At 35.1% G+C, this 25,622-nt stretch overlaps 1 protein-coding gene across 1 annotated transcript in view; it reads right to left on the bottom strand.

Annotated features, from left to right (window-relative positions):
* The window catches only part of TSGA10 (testis specific 10), a 138,010-nt gene that overhangs the window by 41,643 nt on the left and 70,745 nt on the right, over nt 1–25,622 (bottom strand). The window contains exons 10-14 of the mRNA XM_066267808.1: nt 24,723–24,877; nt 20,277–20,332; nt 18,989–19,157; nt 15,878–15,988; nt 9,342–9,527 (exon numbers count right to left, since the gene is read on the bottom strand). Of these exons, the coding sequence (XP_066123905.1) occupies nt 9,342–9,527; nt 15,878–15,988; nt 18,989–19,157; nt 20,277–20,332; nt 24,723–24,877 (677 nt within the window). The remainder of the gene's footprint in view (nt 1–9,341; nt 9,528–15,877; nt 15,989–18,988; nt 19,158–20,276; nt 20,333–24,722; nt 24,878–25,622) is intronic.

Raw genomic sequence — 25,622 nt, forward strand, 5'->3', positions numbered from 1 at the left:
CAAAGAAGAAATAAGCGCAGAAATCAAAAGATATATACAGACAAATGAAAATGAAAATACGACATATAAGAATCTCTGGGATGCAGCAAAAGCAGTAATAAGAGGAAAGTTCATATCACTTCAGGCCTATATGAACAAACAAGAGAGAGCCGAAGTAAACCACTTAACTTCACACCTTAAGGAACTAGAAAAAGAAGAACAAAGACAACCAAAACCAGCCGAAGAAAGGAGATAATAAAAATCAGAGCAGAAATAAATGAAATAGAGAACAGAAAAACTATAGAAAAAATCAATAAAACAAGGAGCTGGTTCTTTGAAAAGATCAACAAAATTGACAAACCCTTGGCAAGACTCACCAAAGAAAAAAGACATAGGACTCAAATAAATAAAATCCAAAATGAAAGAGGAGAGATCACCACAGACATCATAGATATACAAAGAATTATTGTAGAATACTATGAAAAATTATATGCCACCAAATACAACAATCTAGAAGAAATGGATAAATTCCTAGAACAATACAACCTTCCTAGACTGAGTCATGAAGAAGCAGAAAGCCTAAACAGACCAATCAGCAGGGAGGAAATAGAAAAAACTATTAAAAATCTCCCCAAAAATAAAAGTCCAGGCCCAGACGGTTATACTAGTGAATTCTATCAAACATTCAAAGAAGACTTGGTTCCTCTTCTACTCAAAGTCTTCCAAAAAATTGAAGAAGAAGCAATACTTCCAAACACATTTTATGAGGCCAACATAACCCTCATACCAAAACCTGGCAAGGATGGCACAAAGAAAGAAAACTACAGACCAATATCTCTAATGAATACAGATGCTAAAATACTAAACAAAATACTGGCAAACCGAATACAACAACATATTTAAAAAATAATACATCATGATCAAGTGGGATTCATCCCAGAATCTCAAGGATGGTTCAACATACGCAAAACGGTTAATGTAATACACCATATCAACAAAACAAAGAACAAAAACCACATGATCTTATCAATAGATGCAGAAAAGGCTTTTGATAAAATACAACACAATTTTATGTTTAAGACTCTCAACAAAATGGGTATAGAAGGAAAATATCTCAACATGATAAAGGCCATATATGATAAACCATCAGCCAACATCCTATTAAACGGCATAAAACTGAGGACTTTCTACCTTAAATCAGGAACAAGACAGGGTTGTCCACTCTCTCCACTTTTATTTAATGTGGTGCTAGAAGTTCTGGCCAGAGCAATCAGACAAGACAAAGAAATAAAAGGCATCCATATTGGAAAAGAAGAAGTAAAGGTATCACTTTTTGCAGATGATATGATCCTATACATCGAAAACCCGAAGGACTCCACAAAAAGATTATTAGAAACAATAAACCAATACAGTAAGGTCGCAGGATACAAAATTAACATACAAAAGTCCATAGCCTTTCTATATGCCAACAATGAAATATTAGAAAACGAACTCAAAAAAATAATCCCCTTCACGATTGCAACAAAAAAAATAAAATACCTAGGAATAAACATAACAAAGAACGTAAAGGACCTATATAATGAAAATTACAAAGCATTGTTAAGGGAAATCGAAAAAGATACAATGAGATGGAAAAATATTCCTTGTTCTTGGATAGGAAGAATAAATATAATCAAAATGGCCATATTACCCAAAGCAATATACAAATTTAATGCAATTCCCATCAAAATCCCTATGAGATTTTTTAAAGAAATGGAACAAAAAATCATCAGATTTATATGGAACTATAAAAAACCCCAAATAGCCAAAACAATCCTAAGGAAAAAGAATGAAGCTGGGGGCATTACAATACCTGACTTTAAACTATATTATAGGGCCACGATAATCAAAACAGCATGGTATTGGCAGAAAAATAGACACTCAGACCAATGGAACAGAATAGAAAGCCCAGAAATAAAACCACATATATATGGTCAAATAATCTTTGATAAAGGGGCCAACAACACACAATGGAGAAAAGAAAGCCTCTTCAATAAATGGTGTTGGGAAAACTGGAAAGCCACATGCAAAAGAATGAAACTCGACTACAGCCTGTCCCCGTGTACTAAAATTAATTCAAAATGGATCAAAGACCTAAATATAAGACCTGAAACAATAAAGTACATAGAAGAAGACATAGGTACTAAAATCATGGACCTGGGTTTTAAAGAACATTTTATGAACTTGACTCCAATGGCAAGAGAAGTGAAGGCAAAGATAAATGAATGGGACTACATCAGAATAAAAAGTTTTTGCTCAGCAAGAGAAACTGATATCAAAATAAACAGACAGCCAACTATATGGGAACTGATATTTTCAAATGACAGCTCAGATAAGGGCCTAATATCCAAAATTTACAAAGAACTCATAAAACTCAACAACAAACAAACAAACAATCCAATAAAAAAATGGGAAGAGGACATGAACAGACACTTCTCCCAGGAAGAGATACAAATGGCCAACAGATATATGAAAAGATGCTCAGCTTCATTAGTTATTAGAGAAATGCAAATCAAAACTACAATGAGATACCACCTCACTCCTGTTAGATTAGCTATTATCAACAAGACAGGTAATAGCAAATGTTGGAGAGGCTGTGGAGAAAAAGGAACCCTCATTCACTGTTGGTGGGACTGTAAAGTAGTACAACCATTATGGAGGAAAGTATAGTGGTTCCTCAAAAAACTGCAAATAGAGAACTACCTTATGACCCAGCAATCCCTCTACTGGGTATATACCCCAAAACCTCAGAAACATTGATACGTGAAGACACATGTAGTCCCATGTTCATTGCAGCACTGTTCACAGTGTCCAAGACATGGAAACAACCAAAAAGCCCTTCAATAGAAGACTGGATAAAGAAGATGTGGCACATATACACTATGGAATACTACTCAGCCATAAGAAATGATGACATCAGATCATTTACAGCAAAATGGTGGGATCTTGATAACATTATAAGGAGTGAAATAAGCAAATCAGAAAAAAACAAGAACTACATGATTCCATACATTGGTGGAACATAAAAATGAGACTAAGAGACATGGACAAGAGTGTGGTGGTTACCAAGGGTGGGGGGGGAGGGAGGACATGGGAGGGAGGGAGGGAGAGAGTTAGGGGGAGGGGGAGGGGCACAGAGAACTAGATAGAGGGTGACGGAGGACAATCTGACTTTGGGCGAGAGGTTTGCAACATAATTTAATGACAAAATAACCTAGACATGTTTTCTTTGAATATATGTACCCTGATTTATTAATGTCATCCCATTACCATTAATAAAAATTTATTATAAAAAAAATAGTCAGAGGGATGTAAAATACAGCATAGGAAATATAGTCAATAATATTGTAATAACTATGTATAATGTCAAATGGGTACAGACTTGTGATCACCTCGTAAGTTATATGTGTCTAATCACTGTGTTATACACTTCAAACTAATATAATATTGTTTTAAGTGTAAGTGAGAAGTAAATTTTAAAAAATGAACCTTGACCATCTTACATCATGCACAACAAATATTATTTCAAAATGTATCATAGACCTAAATATTAAAAATATAGTATTTCTAGAAGAAACAAAAGAAAGTCTATACACTTTGGTGTATAAAAAGATTTGTTAGATAGAACAAAGAAGTGCAAAGTATAAAAGAAAAAAACTTCATTAAGAAAATAAAAAGGCAAGCCAATGACTGGAAGAAAATATTCAAAAATATACTTATCTGATAAAGGAACATTTAAAGTGATCAATAAAATCCTTAGAACTTAATAAGAAGAACGCTAATAAAAATATAGGCAGCAGATTTGGGTACTTCACAAAAGAAGATACATTAGTGAGCATGTATATGATCACAGGACGTGGAAAGCTACTCAATATCATTAGTTACAATGGAAATGCAAGCTAAATGTATAACGTGATAACCATACACCTCTATTAATAATACCGTGTCTTGGGAAAGATGTAGAGCAACTGGAATTCTCATTCAGTACAACTGGGAGTCAAAGTGGTACAACCAGTTTGGAAAACAATTTGTCAGTTTCTTATAAAGTTGAGATCAATTAACATATGTCCAGCAATTCCACTCTTAGTTATTTATCCAAAAAAAAAGAACCTGTTATAAACTGAATTGTGTCCCCTCAAAATTCATATGTTGAAGCCTATCCCAAATGTGACTGTATTTTGAGATAGGACCCTAAAAGAGGTAACCAGGGTTAAATGAGGTCATAAGGAGGGGCCCTAATACAAGATGACTGGTGTCCTTATAAGAAAAGAGAGACAGGCCCTGGCTGATTGGCTCAGTAGTAGAACATTGGCCCGGCATGTGAAAGTCCCGGGTTTGATTCCGGGCCAGGGCACATAGGAGAAGCGCCCATCTGCTTTTCTACCCTCTCTCCTTTCTCTCCTTTCTCTCTGTCTCTCTTTTCCTCTCCCACAGCCAAGGCTCCATTGGAGCAAAGTTGGGTCAGGCACTGAGGATGGTTCCATGACCTCTGCCTCAGGCACTAGAATGGCTCCAGTTGCAATAGAGCAACACCCCACATGGGAAGAGCATCGCTCCTTGGTGGGCATGCTGGTGGATCCTGGTCGGGCACATGCAAGAGTCTGTCTCTCTGTCTCCCCTCTTCTCACTTCAGAAAAAATAAATAAATAAATAAACATTTTAAAAAAGAAAAGAAAAGAGAGACAGGGAGGATGCATATGCACAGAGGAATGTGTGAGGACACAATAGTAAGGCATCCATCTGTGAACCAGTTGAGGGGTCTCAGAAGAAATCAAACCTGTGGCACCTTGCTCTTGGACTTCCAGTATCCAGAACTGTGAGAAAACAATTCTCCATTGTTTAAACCACCCAAGCTGTGGTATTTTGTTATGTCAGCTCTATACAAACTAACTGTCCATCAACAGGTGAATAAGCAAATTGTGGCATAGCTAGATAATGGAATATGACAATATGAACTAATGAATGAACTTCAAAATCATTCTGCTGAGTAAAAGCAGCCAAGACATAATGAGTACCTACTGTGATTCCATTTATATAAAATACTAGGGAAATCAAATCTAATCCATAGTGACAGAAAGCAAATCAGTAGTTGTTTAGGGGTTGGGATTGATTGATTGAAAAAGGGCTTGGAATTAGAGAGGTAACAGAATGTCCTATAACTTGATTATGATTGTGCAAGTGTGTTCATTAGTCAAAACATGAAATCACATTCTTAAAATGAGTACTTTTTATTTCATGCAAGTTATACTTCAATATAATTGATTAAAAATTAGTGCTTGTCTGACCAGGCAGAGGTGCAGTGGATAGAGTGTAAGACTGGGACAAGGAGGACCCAGGTTTTAAATTCTGAGGTCGCTGGCTTGAGCGCAGGTTCATCCAGCTTGAGCGTGGGCTCACCAGCTTGAGCACGGAGTTTCTGGCTTGAATATGGGATCATAGACATGACTCCATGGTCGCTGGCATGAGCCAAAAGGTCACTGGCTTGAAGCTCAAGGTCACTGGCTTGAGCAAGGGGTCACTCACTCTGCCATAGCCCCACCTCCCCTGCCAGAGCACATATGAGAAAGCAGACAATGAGCAACTAAGGTGCCACAACGAAGAACTGATGCTTCTCATCTCTCTCCCTTCCTGTCCATCTGTCCCTATCTGTTCCTCTCTCTCTCTCTATCACACACACACACAACAAAATGGATATACCAGTAGTTTGCAAACAATAAACTAGATAGCTATATTAATATATAAAACATACTTCTAAGTAAAAAGTGTTAGTGATTCAAGTGAATCATTATACAAAGATAAAACATTTTCCTTTTTTTAATGTTCATTTTATTGATTTTAGAAAGAGGAAGTGAGAGAGCAGGAGAGAGACAGGAACATCAATCTGTTTCTGTATGTACCCTGACTGGGGATCGAACTGGCAACTTCTGTGCTGTGGAATGATGCTCTAACCAACAGAGCTATCCTGCCAGGGCTAGAACATTTTCATTAGAGATATATAACATACTGAAATGATAGTCTTAAAGATAAAGCAAAAACTGAGAAAATTATTCAGAGAAAAACATGTATCCATAATTATAAAGGAGGACCTTAACACATTACTTTTAGTAATTGAAAGATGGAAAATACAAACTTAAGAAGAATTTATAAGAATTGAATGACACTACAGTGTCTCTGTGAAGTCATGGTGCACTTTTGACCAGTCACAGGAAAGCAACAAAAGACGATAGAAATGTGAAATCTGCACCAAATAAAAGGAAAACTCTCCCAGTTTCATACCTATTCAGTGCAGTTCGATGTGGGCTCACGCACAGATTTTTTAGGGCTCCTTAGGTAGCTATCACGTATAGCCTCTACAGACTCGTCACTGACTGATGGCCTACCAGAACGGGGTTTCTCCACCAAACTGCCGGTTTCCTTCAACTGCTTATCCCACCGAGTAATGTTATTCCTATGTGGTGGCGCTTTGTTATAAACATGCCAATATTCACATTGCACTTTGGTCACGGATTCGAATTTAGCGAGCCACAGAATACACTGAACTTTCCTCTGTACCGTCCACATCTCGACTGGCATGGCCGTGGGCTGCTCTGCTGTATACACAGTGTTACATCATCATCTGCGATGCACACATGCTGCCACATCATCCTACAGAAACTGGGAAGGTTTTCCTTTTATTTGGTGCAGATTTCACATTTCTATCGTCTTTTGTTGCTTTCCTGTGACCAGTCAAAAGTCCACCATGACTTTACGGACACACTGTATTAACAATCATAATCACATTTATAACCATACCATATATAGTATATGTACATACCCTACAATAAGTGAGTATATATGCTTTACAAGCTTATTTGGACTATTATCAAATGTGTACCCTGCCTGCCACCAAACAAATCTTCATAGATACCAAAGAATTAATATCACATAAACTGTTTTATCTAATCATAATATACAACAAAGTTAAAAATAAAAAATAGAATAATAATCTCAAGCCCCCAGTACTTTGAAATTTTTAAAATAACTTCAGGGATCAAAATAAATCATCATTGAATTAGGTGAGATTTAAAGCTGAATGGCAACAACAGTATTACCTCAATACTTGTGGGGTACAGCCAAAGAAGTATTTAGAGAGAAATTTCCAGTCTCAAATGCATATAAAATAAGAAATATGTTAAATCATGGAATGAGATCGACTTATTCTATCATTTATTTCAGAATCTAATTAAGGGCAAAGTATAGTCAGAATAATTTGGGGGAACATGAATCCTACCAGATATCAAGACTTAAACTATAGAAACTCCAAGAGTGTATGTATTATTGGCAAGCAGATAGATAAATTGACCAATGGAGCAGAATGAATAGGAACTGATTTTTATGACAAAGTAGGCATAATTCAGTAAAGAAAGGATGACAGAGGTCCAACAGAAATATAAAATTACATCTCTATTTTAAATATATACAAAATCAATCTCAAATAACCAAGGATCTAAATGTGAAAAAGCAAAATTCCATGTACTTTTAGAATTTTAAAATAAAAATATAAGAAAATATTTTTCGCCTGACCAGGCAGTGGCGCAGTGGATAGAGCGTCGGACTGGGATGCAGAGGACCCAGGTTTGAGACCCCGAGGTTGCCAGCTTGAGCGCAGGCTCATCTGGTTTGAGCAAGAGCCCACCAGCTTGAACCCAAAGTCACTGGCTCCAGCAAGGAGTTACTCGATCAGCTGAAGGCCCGCGGTCAAGGCACATATGAGAAAGCAATCAATGAACAACTAAGGTGTTGCAACGCACAATGAAAAACTAATGATTGATGCTTCTCATCTCTCTCTGTCCCTGTCTGTCTATCCCTCTCTCTGACTCTCTCTGTCTCTGTAAAACACACACACACACACACACACACACACAAAAAAAAAAAAAAAGAAAATATTTTTCAGGTCTTGGGATAGTAAAGGATTTCCTAAAGAAGACATTAAAGCATATAGTAAAAGGTTGACTAATTCCAACAGCACTAGAATTTAAAACTTTTCTTTTGCAAGCTCAGTGAAAAGACAAGCCATGGGTCAGGAGAAGACAACTGTTAATATTTTTGGGGTGGTGAGCATACAATGTACAGGTGAGGTATTATAGAATTGTATACCTGAAACCTATATAATTTTAGTAATCAGTGTCTGAATTCAGTTATAAATTCAATTTATAAAAGGAAAAAAGAATACATAGATCATTCCTTTAAATCAGTATAAGGAATATAAACAACTCAATAGAAAAATAAGAGAGATTAAGAATTTTTTTTCAGAAAATCAAGAGAAAATTCATAAAAGACAAATCCTGAATGGCTAAGAAACATGAAAAGATACTCAATTTCATTTGTAATCAAGGAAACAATAAGTATGGGAGAAATTTAAATGTCTGATAATATCAAGTATTGAGTAGTAGTTGAGAAAACAATGACTCCACGGTTTCTGGTGGAAGAGTAAGACTTGAGAGAGAAATCTGACAATACTGAGAAGAGTTCAAGTTGCACATATTTTGAATCCAGTTATTCCATTTCCAGTCATAAACCTACAAAAATATATATCCAAGGAGGAACGAGAAAGGATGTTTGTGGCAGCAAATAAAGACAATTAAATTTTTTCCAATGTAAGAATTTTAAAAAGCAAATATTTATACAATGAATATAGATGTAACTGTTTAGATATACACTGTATCAAAATAAATAATTTCAAAATTAGAATATTGAGCAAAAATGCAAGATGCAAATGAGTATCTACAGAATATGATCATGTTTAAAAAACTTAAAGCACACAAAACAACTTTATACATATTCTGTAGGTGACAGATATGTAGAAAAGTGTAAACATATACAAGAGAGTTATACAACTGACAGGAACATTATACACACCACCTATTGGGGAGGAAGAAGGGGAAAAGATGAGTTGAATCTTGTAATGTTTTGTTTTTTTAATAAAGAGAGATTTAAAGCAAATATGGAAAAATGTTAATATCCTTAAATCTGGGAGGGTGAATACATAGGTCTTTTTTTTTTTTTTTTTACATAGGTCTTTTATATTACTTGTTCTTTGCATTTTTTTCTTGTGTTTGAAATATAGTTCCTGATTTTTAAAATGCTAAAGATTATTCTAGTTGTAGGGCAGGTGACAGATTAAAGGAGAACCAGATGGGTACAAACAGAACAGCTCTCAGGCTACAAGTCACAGTATATTTAAGTAATTTAAGTCTTTGTTTATATATTTAATTAATGAAAAGCCAAACAAAACTCTTAAATATGATGCAGGATGTGCTACAAGCACATTTTCCCAAACTCACCTGTTCGACCTCTCTAGTGAGGGCATCTACCTTTTCTTTTAATCTGTTACTCTCTGCCTCAGCAGTGATAAGTTCTAATTTGAGAGTATTGTTATCTGCCTCTGTTTGCCGGGCCTTATTTTCCCAGTTTTCAGCATCTTCATTGGCTTTCCGGAGTTGTTCCATCATTTGCCGGTTCTCAGATTCCTGAAAGGCAAATCTTAGGTATTACTGTTAAAGATGTAAAATGTTCAACATATAACTAAACATTATTTGCCAGATCATTGGGAATCTACTTGCCACAAGGATAATTTGTAACATAACCTTGAGGAATCCCACCTACACTCTCAGTTCAGACAATTGGTCATCTTGTAATTAACAAAAAGGAGTGGGAACAGGATCCGCCCTAGCTCCTGATGCACATTCACCCATCTAATAAAGTGAAGTTGCTTATTCTAATCTTCAGGACCTGGATGAATATGTTTTTATATTTGCTTTTGTTCAAACAAAATCCTTCACTGCTCCCTGTTCCCATATATCTGCTTACTGACTAGCTGCTGGCCTGGTTTCTGAGCTTCTGCCTTGGCCTGACCTTTGGTATGTATCTACCCTTGATCCTGATCACTTTTCTGAGTATACTGGCTACAGAGGTTCTGACTGATCACATATCTTAAACATCAATTTCTGATAATTTTCTTGGTTTGGCACATTTCCTGTCTCATTCCTGCTTTTCATTCAGAACCCCAGCCTTCATTTTCTTCATCATGGACTGTTTTATGATCCACTTTTGCTCACTGTTCTAACAACTTGCCTGAAATGGCTCAGAAGTAAAATATCATACCTATGCCAATAAATGCTATTCATAAATATGCATCCATGTATATATTGGGCATATAATATAGAGGCACGATTTTAAAACCTCAAAAGTTCTATAATGACAGATTGACTAAAGAAGGATCTTATTTCTAGTATGGTTTGGCCAACTCATTCTAAAAAAACAATTTATAATTTTAGTAATTAATTTAAAAAGCACTAGATCTCTTTCTAGCTAACCTGTCAATAAACAGTAAATTTCCCTATCAGAAACATTTGACTAAATAAAATGACCAAATTGCAATAAACAACAACTCACCCTCCAAGTCTTCCAAATCAGATTTAAATTCTCACAAATGTGATTAGTCATGAGTCTGATTGAAATTCAGTTAATATCGCCACCTTGTGGCCTGATGGTAGCTTGACTAATGTGAAAGATCTTTGCAGTGTTAACACGTTAAGAAGCCCAACTACTATTTTGGCTTTCAAGATTCAGATATTTCAAATATGTCAGTAGCGATTTGATGTGTGTTTCCATTATTGCACTAAAAATAACAGTTGTGTACAAAATATATACTTGGGAGGTATGTGATACAACATACATAACTAAATTTTACCCACATCAATCTTTATGCTCTAACTTTCTATAACACTTACTACTGTCTATGTCAGTGTTTCCCAACGTGGGGCCCATGCCCCACAGGGGGGCAATTTGAAAATGGACTTGACACGACTTTAACTTTTTCACCCCAGGCCATTTAAATGCAATGCTAGATATCGGTGCCAAATTTAACAATAAATGCAATTCTTAAAAAATTGAGGTAAATAATTATTAAGTATAATTTTGTTTGACGAGACCAAAATATCAACTGGGTGATTGGTGTCGTCAAGTAAACTTCGTCCTGGGTTCACCGCGGAGCGTGCCGTCTGCCGCAGGGAACCCCGGACGTTTTAAAAACTTGCTAAACAACGCAGATATTCTCACCTAATTGGCCCATCGCAACTTCTGTAGTGTTTCACATCATTCAGTTGGTGTTAATTTGAAATAAGTGTCAGTCAAAACTGTTGTAAAAGCTCGTTGATTTAATAAATATACATATATATATTGCACAGATATAATTGGTATTTGATTTTATTTTTATCAATATTAAACTCTTTATTAAGTACTTCTTGCATTGGGGCTAGAAAGCAATAATATTTTATAAATATTATTGGGGCTATAATAGTGCATGCATGACAATTTTAATTTTAGAAGCATAACTTTCCAGAAAATTTTGTCAAGTGGAAAAAATATAGATACCTTTTGATTTGTGGTGGTAGTGTAGTAAATGTGTTATATACATTTAAATAAATATGAATTTTTAGTATACGTTTACTCTATTCACATTGAATATATTTTAACACATATTTTAATATGTTTTTAATTGATCTTATTTTTATTATAGCCCATAGTAAAATGAGTGGTGTAAGCAAGAAAAAAACTCATCAATATTCGGAGGAATATTTAAAATTTGGGTTCATACCCACTGTTCACGATGAGCGGATTCCTTTTTGTCTTTTATGCCAGCAATGCTTGACCAACGAATCAATGAAACGAGGTCATCTTGAGGCGCATTTGAAGGTGAAACATAGTGCTCATATTAATTCAGATTTGAGTTACTTTAAAACTTTAAAGAAAATTTTTGAAAAAAGAACAACATTAAAGTCTCTATTTACTGCTCATACTTCAACTAATAATCATGTTCTTGAGGCTAGTTATCAAATTTCTTTATTCATCGCTAAAACTGGAGAAAATCACACTATAGAAGAGAATTTAATGAAACTGTCAATATCAGCATTTCTTAAAACGGTTCTTGAAAAAGATGACAAAGATGTAAAAGCTATGCCACTCAGTAACAATTCTGTTAGCAGAAGAATAGACGAAATGAGTGAGGATATGGAAAAACAACTTATTGAAAAGCTGAAAACAAGAAAATTCTCCTTGCAAATGGAAGAATCAACTTTGAGAGATAGTGAGGCAGTATTGATAACTTACGTAAGATATATTGATAAAGGACATTTTGCTGAAGAAATGTTGTTCTGTAAAAGATTAGAAAGCACCACTACCTCCAAAGATATATATAATAAGCTAAAAAACTACTTAGATGTCAATGATATACCAATGAAAAATAGAACATCTTGTGCTGCAGATGGTGCTCCCAATATGATGGGCAAGAAAAATGGCTGCTTAAAATTGATGAAAGATGCGAATCCAGAAATGATTCTTGTGCATTGTGTTATTCATAGGGAAAACTTGGCAGATAAAAACATCTCACCTGTTCTGAATGAAGTATTACATACAGTAATAAAGTGCGTTAATGCTATTAAAGCTAATGCCAAATGTGAGCGTCTTTTCAAGCTATTTTGTGAAGAACAAAATGAAGACCATGTGAAACTTTTACTTCATACTGAAGTAAGATGGCTATCTAAAGGAAACTGTTTGAAAAGATTTATGGAACTGTTTGATACTCTTAGTGATTTTTTAAGCCACAAACCTGAAATGAAGTATCTGTTAACAATAGATGGTAAAGCATTTGTGAGTTATTTAGCCGATATCTTTGAAAAACTAAATATATTAAATAAGCAACTTCAAGGAACAAATAAAACTCTTGTTGATGCAAAAGCAAAGATATTTGGTTTCATTACCAATATTGAGTTATGTCAGAAACATATTAACAACAAAAACTTTTAAACAGTTTCATTGGCTCCAAAAATGTGAAGTAACTGATATCGCTTTACTTGTTCTTGTCAATCATTTGAATATTCTATCGGCTGATTTAAAAGAAAGATTTTCTGATTTAAACAAATTGATTTCCCAACATGGGTGATGCAGCCAATGTTAGTGGATTTGTCTGATATATCAAATATGCAGTATCAAGAAGAACTCGCAGAATTGCAAAATGATGAGTCAGTTAAAGCTTTATTTAATATCAAAGGAGCGATGGCATGGCTTTGTGAGGAAACAGAAATCAAATACCCAAATTCAACCAAATGTGCAAGAAAACTATTGCTACCGTTTCCATCTTCATTTTTAGCTGAATGTGGATTTAGTGCTGTAAATGATTTACTGGTAAAAAAAAAGAAATCGGCTGGATATAACACAACGTGGAGACTTGAGACTAAAGCTAACCAAATTGGAACCTAATATAAAATCTCTGTGCAGCAAGCATCAAGTGCAAGGATCACACTAAATTAAAATAAATTAATATAGAAAAATCTGTATTAAATTATTTGGAATTTAAATTTGTTTTTCATTATATGTTTTGAAATTTTACTTACTGTGTTTTGTTAATAATTTCATAATGATTTCTTCCTAGAACCTATCATTTATGTTTATTAAGTGAACAAATCAATTTTTTAATGTTAAAAATTATGTATGTTACATGGGGGGGAACATAAAAATTTTAGAAAGGTTAAGGTGGGGCATGGCACAAAAAAGGTTGGGAAACACTGGTCTATGTCATTCTCTTAAAACTGCCTTACAGCGTTATATAATTTGGTTAGATGTAGTTTTCCCAATAACAGCTTGGATTCCTCAAAGATAGGAACCACTTTTATATCAAATTTAGTTTTCTGACTAGGATAGGAACCATTTTTTAACATTAAATTTAGTTTTGTGACTAGGAATACAGGTTCAAAGTTTAAGTGGTGAAAAAGAATTGTCATAAAATGTCTCTCCTGCCCTCTAACCATCTAGTACCCCTTCCTTGTGGAAACAAAGAAGCCACATTTTACCTTTCTTTTTCTTTTTCTTCTTCTTTTTTTTTTTTTGTTGTTGTTGTTGCTGTTGTTGTTTGTTTATGTCCAAAGCAGCCAGAGCAGTGTGAGGCCCCATAGGCAACATAAAGAAAGTGAAACAGCTCTCTGGTATTCTCTAGTTCTCTCTTTCAAAAGATGTCTTTACATCTCCCTGGTGCTGCCCCACCTCTGTGCCCACAGCTCCCTCTGGTGGTCCTCTGGTTCATTACACCACTCCTCCATCACAAAGCTCTCTGCCTCAGTTGGAATCCTTTACCCTTCTTGACTGAATTATGGATACAGCCTCTCCTAATTGCTCTTTATCCTTCTGAGTTTTTTTACCCTTCTCATTTATTCTTCCCAACATCCCCAGAATAATCTTTCTAGAAGGCAATTCCTCAAATAACTTCTTATTTGGTAACAAAAGCTTCCTGAAAATAGTGTTCAAACAAGTCCTTCTTACCTCTCCACTATACACTGCAATCTAGCTGCAAGACCTACTATTTCACCCAAACACCCTTGCTTATACTGTCCCCACTGCCTGGGTGCCGTTCTGTGTCCTTTGCTTTTTTATCTCTGGCACCTCTGCATCTAGCATACTGCATGCTGAATGAGAGAGTGAAGAAGCACTTGACAGTTCTTACTGGACTCTCAGTGGTTTGTTCTCTCTGAGGGAAGGGAGCCTGGATAGATATATCTATGTTGTGTGCTGAAATCTCATGAAAGAACTCATACTAAGATGCTAAAAGCTAGGAGAATCTTGTTGTGCGATGTCTGTAAACACAAATCCAGAATCTAAAAGCCATGATCCATAATGGCAAAAATTTTACATAATGTGATAGGCTAGAGAGAAAAAGAAAACTAACATAATTGAAATTTTCCTATGTTAAATGTTGCCCAGATTCACTTGTTTATATTCTGCCCTATTCCAGAATAGACTTAAATGGCTCATTCTAGCTTACTTAGGTGTTCTTCCCAATTACAGAGGGGGCACTGACACTCACAGAGATTGAGTAGCTTACCTAGGTCCATGCCATCAGGGAGGAGTCAGACCTATGTGACTCCAGAGCTTCTGTCCATTCATATTACATTGCTGGCATCTTAAAATTAAAAAGTGTAAGAAAATACCTGTTTTTCCTACATAAGCCAGCTGCCCTACTGCCTGAAAGCAAGGATTGCAATGAAGGGGTCCTAGAATCTCCATCTCTCAATGTCCTAAACAGTCTAATGAACACCGTAAATAAATTCTCAAGATATGTTTGTGGACTGATATTAAATAATATGTTAAATAAATATGGAAAAGAGCTTTTTGGGGGTTGGGGGCTGCTATTAATAGTTTCAGTGATATGTAGGTAGCACTACACTTAATATAATACAACTATACTTTTTAATCAACCCATCTACACTATTTTAGATGATATTTTACTAAATGGACATATCCAACATTCTTTGTCAAGTTCTCTGTTTATTCCAGAATTGCCACACATGTACCCAAATTAACTTGAATCATCAGATGCCACTCATGCACTGGTCAAACGGTTACTAAATGCAAGTGCAGAGGAGAGCCATCTGCCTCTGACCCTAAGAAATAGATGGGAGTGATCAATTCTGATCTGCTGCACAATCAAATGGAGTGTCTCTAGTCAAAGGCTTGTATTTGAAACCTCTACCATTTTTGAATATGAACGAGCCCAAGTTGATTCTGGCCCCTTGTCTTTCATCCAGTTAGGAGGATCCTACACGTCTAGAATGGCTGAGTAGCGCACTAAAAGAGGTATATTCCTGAGTTACCTTTCTGGACAGTGGTGATGTTCTAAGTATATAGTTGACCCATCATTGCCAACACTATAATATGTTATGCATTAAAGGAAGATTTGATTCAGCTCTCGCCAGTAGTTTAACAGATAAATAACTTCAGTGAAAACTTTTAGGTATCATGAGCAAAGAGGAAGAAAGTATATACGTACTTCAGTCTTTAATATGTTCTTCAGCTTGTTAACCTCCAGATTAGTATCTTGGACCTTCTGTTTTATATCACTAAGTTCATTATGAGTATCATTTAATTGCTTAGACAGTGCCTATAAAAAAAAGATAGCTAGTTTTGACCACAAAAAAATTAAAAATTGTTCTACATCAAAACCACTATAAATAAATTTTAAAATATTTATTATAAGAAAAGTTAATATACCTAATATATAAAGCTCATAAAAAATAGCAAGAAAATATAAGTCCAAACAGTAAATGGGCAAAAAACCCAAACAGATGTGTCACAAAAAGGAAGCACAAGTCAATAATACTTAAAAAGTTAAAAATTTACTATAATCAAAGAAATGCTAATTAATAAAATGAAATACTATTTTGCCTATAAAATTAGCAAATATTTAAAGCTATTCTGTTATGGCAAGGAATGGGCATTTCCATGTGTCATCAGAGTAAATGCAAATTTGAAATAAGCAAATCTGTGATCTACTATCTGGTAATGATATTAAATTTTAAAATATCAATACTAATAAGACCCTGGCCGGCTGGCTCAGTGATAAAGTGTCAGCCCAGCATGTGGAAGTTCCAGGTTCGATTCCCAGCCAGGGCACACAGGAGAAGCACCCATCTGCTTCTCCACCCTTCCCCCTCTCTTTTCTCTCTCTCTCTCTCTCTCTCTCTCTCTCTCTCTCTCTCTCTCCCTCCCTCTCCCGCAGCCAAGGCTCCATTGGAGCAAAGTTGGCCCCGGGCACTGAGGACGGCTGCTTGGCCTCCACCTCAGGTACTAGAATGGCTCGGGTTGCAACGGAGCAATGCCCCAGATGGGCAGAGCATCGCCCCCTGGTGGGCATGCTGGGTGGATCCCTGTCAGGCCCATGCAACTGTCTGTCTCTCTGCCTTCCCACTTCTCACTTCAGAAAAATACAAAAAAAAAAAAAAAAGAAAATACTAATAAAAACAAGAAAGTCAAATATGTTGCTTTTTGTTGAAGATGGGAGATATTATATACATAAGTATTCACTATATTTGAAAATGTCCCCCTAATTAAAAAATTAAATGTAATAACATTTAATGAAAAAAAAAGTTCAACCCTGGCCATGTAGCTCAGTTGGTAAGAACATCATCCCAATACACCAAGATTGTGGCTTCAATCCCAGATCAGGGCACATACAAGAATCAATCAATGAAAGGGTAAATAGGTGGAACAACAAATCAATGTTTCTCTCTCTTTCTCTTTCTCTCTCTATAAAATCAATCAATAAATTAATTTTTAAAAGAATTTCATTAAGGCATTGTTTGTTACAGTAACAATAGCTATTCACATTAATTGAATGATATAATAAATAGTAGCATCTACATAATGGTATAACCACATAGAACATTATGCATCTATGAGAAATGTCTGAAATAATTTTTAATAAAAGAGGAAAATATCCATCTATAGCTAGTGAAAAAAATCAGGATAAAACACTAAAAACAACTTATCCAAATTTGTTAAAAACTGTGATATTCAGGGTGAAATATTTTTAAGGTTTCTGTTTTCCAAATCTTCTATGATATGAATTCTTAATCTGTGGTCCACCACAGAAAGATCTATCTTCTACCCTTGGGTCTAAGATCCAAACAAAGAAAAAAACTACTCTTTAACATGAAAACTTATAAAACCAATTTTCTTCTGATTATAAAAAAGAATTATAAAATTTTAACAAAGCAGTAAAGTGTTTGTAATTTTACAGTAAGCCCTCAAAATATTTATCAAGTGATTATGCTGGACTCTGTGATAAGTGCTTTTTAGTCATATTTTTGTTCACTCTCCATTTTTACAGAGGATGAACTGAGATTTAGAGAAGGTAAGTGATATTATCACACAGTCAGGCAGGGGAATTCAAACTCATGTGAGCCTTAAACACACTATTCTACTGCCTTCTCATGTAGGAAATCCATGATATAAAAGGGTATGTGGTTTTGTCCCACTACATAAAAAGGTCATGTAAAAGAATAAAACTTTTTCAAAATACATTGAAAATCAGTAAAAAATATTAACAATGGTTATCTGGGTGGTAAAAAAAGTTTTTTACTCTAGTTTCTTATAAATATAAGTTATATTTACCTTTAGTCTATTTGTTGTAGCTATAAAGTACATAAAATTATAAATTCACATCATTTGTTTTTATTGCTATTCATTAACTTTTTAAAAATAAACTGTATTTTAGAATTTTTTATTTACATAAAAGTTGTGGAAATAGTACAGAGGGTCCCCATATACCCTATATTCAGTTTCCTCTTTTATTAACATCTTACATTAGTATGGTACACTTATCACAATTAATGAACCAATATTGATACATTATTATTCATGTTTTTTTCAGATTTGTTTCATTTTTATGTACTGTCCCTTTTCTGTTGCAGGATCTTCTTACTCATTAACTTTTGAACAAAGTATTTTAACACCTTGGACAATTTTTTATAAGTAACAAAATGTTGCATCTTTATATCTATTTATATAAATTTAAAATATTTAACAGTTAAAAATAAAGACTTTTATGATGCAAACTAAACATATTGAGAGTGATAGCAAAGAGAAAAGATCATTTGAACTGAAGACTTCAGTGGGGAAGACACCTTCCAAATAGAAACTTTTAATAAGCAAACTAAAATATAGATAATAACATTGGAATGGAACTGTAGGTAAAGCTAAAGTATACTAGCTTAGAGAGGATGTAATTATAAAAGAAAATTTCCTAAGTATGTAGAATTATAATGCTAAAATGTGGCATAGTTCATATACTTATACTTAACCAGAATAATCATGCATCAAATAAATCTACTATCTTCTTATAAGTTTCTGAAGGATTTTATCTTCATTTGTTGAGTACTTCTAAGGTTTAATACAAATCTACTATATCCCTGGTTCCCTCTTTTCCTTAATATTTAACACTTTATGTCTGAGAGTTTCGTACAGAAATTAGATGGCACATTGTGTGATAAAGGTGAAAACTGGTTCCAAAGCCTGAGCTCTTCTATAAAATCAAAGGAGAACCGAGCCTCAGAAGAAATACATATTTTATTGGAGAGATAGACACTAGGGAAAAATATACCTGGTTTTCTTGTTTAGCTTTGGAAAACTGTTCTTGGAGATTGTCATTCTCATGAGCCAAGATATCTCTTTCCCTGGCAATTTGAGCCAGTTCATCATTTGTTTCATCCAATTGCCTACGCATTCTGGAAATGTCTTGTTCACACATAATTAGCGCTTCAGTAGACTGTCTATTCCACAAATCAAATAGTACATAAGAAGAGACATTTTACTGAAACAGAATAACAAACTCTCACAAGACAGAAGATGGACAGTTAGCATGAAAACATTTGAAGAAGTATTAAACATATATAAATTTATAGGAATAAATAATGCAAAGATAGTACTTTGGAGGTTCTTTGTGTTGCCACCATTTCCTATGGAAAAAAAGGAAGCTAAATATACATAATAGTCAATGAAAGCTAAGTATTTCAAAACTTTTGACACCCAAATATTTGAAAGCTTTCATCCTACCTCCAGCTGCCATGGTTTAGTCTCCCTTACATGTTCCTCTTCCACTGCCCTCGTAAAACTTAATGGTTCTGAGGGCTTAACTCTGAGCCTCCTGATTCTAACTCTAGGCCTTCCCTCAGACAAATACTATTCATATCCATGGCTCCCAACCCCACTTATATCCAGATGACTCTGAAATTATTACCTCCAGCCTTGGCCTCTTCCTTACCCTGCAGACTCTTATATTTAACTGCATTCGAGACATAGCTACAAGATCTCAAAGGGTTTTTTAATTCAGAGGAAAATCATCTCTTCTCATACTTTCTACATGTCCAGTATTCATCCCCAGCACCAAACCTGGCATTTTCCTAGGTTTTCCTCCTTATAAGCACTTCATTCACCCCATCCTCCAACCCTACTCTGTAACCATTCTTCAGCCTAGATAATCTTTCTAATGCACAAATCTCAAAATTCTCTTATGATTTACTTATTTCCACAGGATAAAATCAAGACTCATTTGCTTCCACCACAGGCCTCTGTGTTTAGCCCCTTTCCTCCCTTCATATCTCCTCTCACACTTCAGGTTCCAACACTCACCTACTTGACATTCAGAGATCCTCGAACATTCTCTGTGGTTCTTTGTGGCTCTTTGCCTTCCTTTCTACCTTGAGAGCCCTTGCTATGCCTTGGTAAACAGCATGTTCTCCTTTATTTACCTACACAGATTTAGGCCTCCTTCCAATATTAGAACATTATAACCCTATACATAACACTAAGCCCCTTGTTTCTTACTATTTTTATAGCTAACATAGTGTTTTGTCCCTAATAAATATTCAAACTCTTGTTGAATGGTTTACCTGGATGCCTGTTCCATCTCAGCAATGATATTCTTCATGCCTGAAATGGTCTTTTCCTTGAAACATAATATAAATATGAAATAAAAAATTATTTTAAACCATTATTTCTGTTAAAACTGAATGAACAAAAATAAATCCCATCCTTTTTTGGATTTCCATTTAGGTTTAAACATTTATGCTCTATTCATCTTTTCTACATTTTATAACTAAAGACTAATATAAAATATATCAATGCAAATATTTACACTAGATAAAAACAATAGATTATGCTCTTTAAAGACTACACTTAGCTATATTGATATGAGATCGATATATCAAATACTTTGTTAAAGTTTTGTGCAGTCACCCAGTAACACAAGAACCTCATAAGCTCTCTGTATTTGGAGGAAGACCAATGGTTTGGCATTAGGGTGTTCTCTGTGGGGAAAAGGATTAATTCACTTCCTCACATCATGTTATAAAACTCAGGAAAGTGAATCTTGTAAAACTAATTTAGTCCTTAAGATTAATAACTTTGATCAAGTTTATTACTTCTATTAGTCATCAATAGCATATCCAAAGAGCTGCTAAAATGAAGTTAATTATAATTAAAAGTATATTATTAAGTTTAAGTGTGAGTTAAATAAGGAGGTAAGCATTAGGCTTAGAGAAAAAATGAAATAAAATGAACTATTGCTATTCTCCCTTTTTAAGGGTGCAGTGAGGGAGTACATCACTGGAGTCAGTCAAGGCTGAAATGGGTGTGATTTTCTTCATACTGTTGATACCTTTCCCACACTGCCTCCTTTGAAAATTCTCATTGATGGAACTAGTCACAGATACTATTCACAGATACTTAGGCTAACATTAGCCCTGAAAAAAGTAAGAAAACTGCTGTTTTACTAAATAACTAGATTTTACTATGCCCTTTGAATTTTGAAATCCTTAGTAACCAAGTAAACAAGATGAAAAACTAAACCTATACAGTATTTTCCAACCGTTCTGTTCCTGGTCATTAAAGAGACCGTGTACAGTGGTCCCTCGTCTATCGCTGGGGTTAGGTTCCAGAACCCCCGTGATAGGTGAAAATCTGTGAAGCAGTGACCTATATTTATTTTATTATTTATATATATTTTAAGGCTTTATAAACCCTCCCCACACTCTTATAAATCTTTCCCATACTCTTTTTATATTGTTTTCAATTTTTTAGGCTAGAAAATGCTTATTTTACTGTAAAAATAATTAAAATAATAATGTATATATTGTATATAAATATCTATATATTGCAAAATATCATGATATAGTGAAAAATCCATGATACAAAATTAGATATATACAATTTAAAAATCTGCAATACAGTAAGACCATTAAAAGCAAACCATGATATGGTGAGAGACTACTGTAGTTGTGTGTGTGTGTGTGTTTGCATGCACATGTGTTATCTTCCTATATTCATGTGCTTTTCTCCAGGGTATCTTTCCTTGTTTTGTTTATTTGTTTTCACAAGAGAGAGAGAAACAGACAGACAGACAAGAAGGGAGAGAGATAAGAAGCATCAACTCATAGTTGTGGCTCTGTTTAGTTGTTCATTGATTGCTTCTCATGTGTGCCTTGACCAGGGGGCTCAAGCCAAGCCAGTGACTACTTGCTCAAGCCAGCAACCTTGGACTTAAGCCAGAGACCATGGGATCATTTTGATGATTCCATGCTCAAGCCAATAACCTGTGCTCAAGCTGGAGACCTCAGGGTTTCAAACTTGGGACCTCGGCCCAGGCCAATACTCTATCCACCACACCACTACTGGTCAAAATCCAGGATAATTTTAACTCTGGTTTCTCACTTTACTTCCTGGTAAAACAGTGCAGATTCCACATCTGGCAGTAATGGATATTGGAATATGGTTAACATATCCATTAGCAAGGCAACTGAACCCCTTTAAGAAGCACAAGCCAATGAAGCAAAAACTCAGAAAATACTGCTTAAATGAAATATTTACACTGGCTTTTGAAATATAACAATACATTTCTAAACAAATTTTGGAAAACTAATTGAACTTCTAGAGTTTTCAAAGATCATTACTTGGTTAAACTTAAATATAGTTTATAAGCCTAAAAAAGATTTTTCTTTTATCAATAGAAATCATCTTGAAAGTAAGATTATCTAAGAATATTATAAAGTATCCGGGGTAACAAAATTACTGGGTAGAATCCAACAATATATCCCATTAGCCCTACTTTCTCATAATATTTCCCTAATATCACCATTTCTCAAACTGTTGAAATCTATTCCATCATTATCAATTTAATATTTCCTCACAATCTCATATGTTTGTCCAACCAGAGACATAGATTCAAGTTGTTAAAATTCAATCTGGACAAGATGGCCACAAACCCACTTAGCGAAAAGAAGCATATTAAAATATTACACAAATAATTCTGGCTTTTATTACTCAAAATTCTGCGAACTTGCTAATGAGTTTTCTAATTTTAACTGGTAGTAAGTATTAGGGAATCTCTTTTAACTAAGATTGCCAATAAGGTGAAAAAACTTCACCTTATTCATTATAGTATAGACTTTTCCATAGGGTTATTTCTGTAATCTCCAGAGTTGACTGTAAAACTACTGCTTTTCAATGAGGGTATTTGTAATCTTTCTCTCTGAGCCTACTTCATGCATAGCAACTATTCACATGGTTCCTGGCTTAGAAAGCATGCCTTGTAAATCTTACTCCATTAGTAGAGTTGTTTTTCTCATGGATACTGCCTCTATCCTAACACAGTTCCTATCATTTTACTCCTAACTAGTGGCCTTGTCACTATTCTCCTTTCCCTATACTCTGTATTTTACATGGATTAACAAGTGCCAGAATATTTCTTTTAAAATAAAGAATTGTAGCCTGACCAGGCGGTGGCGCAGTGGATGGAGCGTCGGACTGGGATGCAGAGGACCCAGGTTCGAGACCCTGAAGTCGCCAGCTTGGGCGAGGGTTCATCTGAATTGAGCAAAACTCACCAGCTTGGACCCAAGGTTGCTGGCTCAAGCAGGGGGTTGCTCGGTCTGCTGAAGGCCCGCGGTCAGGGCACATGTGGGAGGGCGGTCGATGAACAACTAAGGTGTTGCAATGCGCAACGAGAGACTGATGATTGATGCTTCTCATCTCTCCGTTCCTGTCTGTCTGTCCCTATCTATCCCTCTCTCTGTCTCTGTATAAAAAAAATAAAATAAAATAAAGAATTGTAGTATTTTGTTTACATTATTTCTTGGATTCGCTATATTGATGGTAGTCTAAACTGAACGTTACATATATTTTTGTAATTTGTTGCTTATCTATCCCATCTAATCTTTTGCCCCTTATCCTTACCCCATACCTACTTCTTTGCAATCTGGTCTCTGAACATACTAATCTACCAATAAACCCCATGAAATTATCTTATGAAAGCCACTGGGCTTTCATATAAGTTGCTCTACCTGTCTGGATTCCTCTTTCTATAAAAGGTATTCTGTCTGACTGACTCACCTTATCTCACTGAACCCTTTCTCTAAATCTTCTCAGCGTTAATTCCTAGTCATGTGTCAGGGCAGTCCAGGCACCATCACCTCCTCAAAAGCTTTTTAGATCTTCCTCCTCACCTAATCTGACCCCAAGGTTAAATCAAGTGAGTTTCTGCCAAACTCCAATGCACATTGTGCAAACCTCTTTATGGCACTTAGAACATTCCATGATGATAACATCTTTATTTATCATTTTCCCAACCTGTACTATAGGCTCTGGAAGACATGCCCACTCCTCCTCAATTTCTAACAGAATACCTGGTACATGTCAATAAATGTTTGTTGAATGGGTGGATGGATAAATGAATGAATTAGTACCTTTAGAAAGGGGAAAGGCCTTATTCCAATAATGCTGCCTTTCCTTAAGACATTTGTGGAAACTAGTTTTGAAATTGCCTTCAGAATCAGTTTATAAGCTAGAAAAGGGTATCAATATTTCCCCACCTTTTTTGGCAACACCTTTTATGTTGTTCTTTGAACCACAAAAACTGAGGGATGGAGATTATCATCCAGTTTTATTTACCAGCTACATATGATCTAGTCTCAAAGGCTAAGGATGATATAAAAATATGCATCTAGTTTTGAACACAATTAAAAAGGCAACTTTCATGGAATAAACATATTGTCTCCCAAGGTGGCTACCTAAAAAATATAAGTTCTGCTGTGCTTTTAAAAAGAAATCAGTCTCAATGCTTTATTATCATACTTCACATTTTGATATTTCGATTAGTTATTGTCAGTGAATATTAATCACAAATTTATGAGAGAAAGAACACATTTCTTAAGACTGTCCTGAAATATTTCAAAATCAGATTTTAAAGTTTCAGCTCTCTAGAAAAATATTTGAGAGAACCTCATTATTTTATTCAGACTCAAGTGCAAACATTCTTTTAAACCATGGTTCTCAGAACATACTTTCATTGCCAGACTCTCTCCCAGGGATGCAATATTCTCAGATTTTTTATCCAAGCATGCTTGTAGGCATTCTTTTTCTTTAGCCAGATCATTGAGGGTTGCACCAAGAATGCTGATTTCTTCTCGCTGGGCAATACTTTGCCTTGTAAAATTATCTAAATATATAATCATAAAGGCATTTTTAATCAAGATAATTTTTTCCAGTTAAAGCAGATTGAAATACTTTTCAAAGTAAGTTTTCTTACAACCATTTCCTCTCTAATTTCCTATCCCTCTAGATTGAATCACTGTTGTATATAAGTTGGTAACTAGATCTTAACAAAATAATCAATTAACTCATCTTCAGAATCAAATGTTTTCTAATATTCTGATTTTTCTAAATTTTTCTGAATTTTGTTTAAAAATTCCTAGGAAAAATATTTCCTCCCAGGACATCTGATTTGTTTTGTGAAAACACTGGCAAGCCAATGTCAATGCTGAAGGCCTAAATGAAACAGTAGTGGTTTTCAAATTATTTCAAAATAGCTCGTTTCTCAACTAGCACCATCAGCATCATCTAGGAACCTAAGTCCAGAAATAAAAATTCTGAGTGGGCAGAGCGATAATGTTTTAAAAGCCTCCCTCCTATGTGATTCTAATGCACAACAAAGCTTGAGAACCACTCAAGGAAACTGGTAAAGCTACAAAAAGCTTTGGCCATATCCTATGCTAAAGAGCCTGGTTGCAGTGGCCTTTATTAACTCTCCAGGTGATTCTGCCACACACTGAAGTCTGAGCACCACTGCTCTAGAGCTCGACTAGGGAAGCTCTGCTATCTGGTCATCCAGTGCAGCACTAAGAGAGGCAACCATATGCCAAGAGGATGATCTTTATAGTACTTACGAATATATCCGTTTCTTT

This window comes from Saccopteryx bilineata, chromosome 3 (assembly GCF_036850765.1).
Source record: "Saccopteryx bilineata isolate mSacBil1 chromosome 3, mSacBil1_pri_phased_curated, whole genome shotgun sequence".
NCBI classification, from domain to species: Eukaryota; Metazoa; Chordata; class Mammalia; order Chiroptera; family Emballonuridae; genus Saccopteryx; species Saccopteryx bilineata.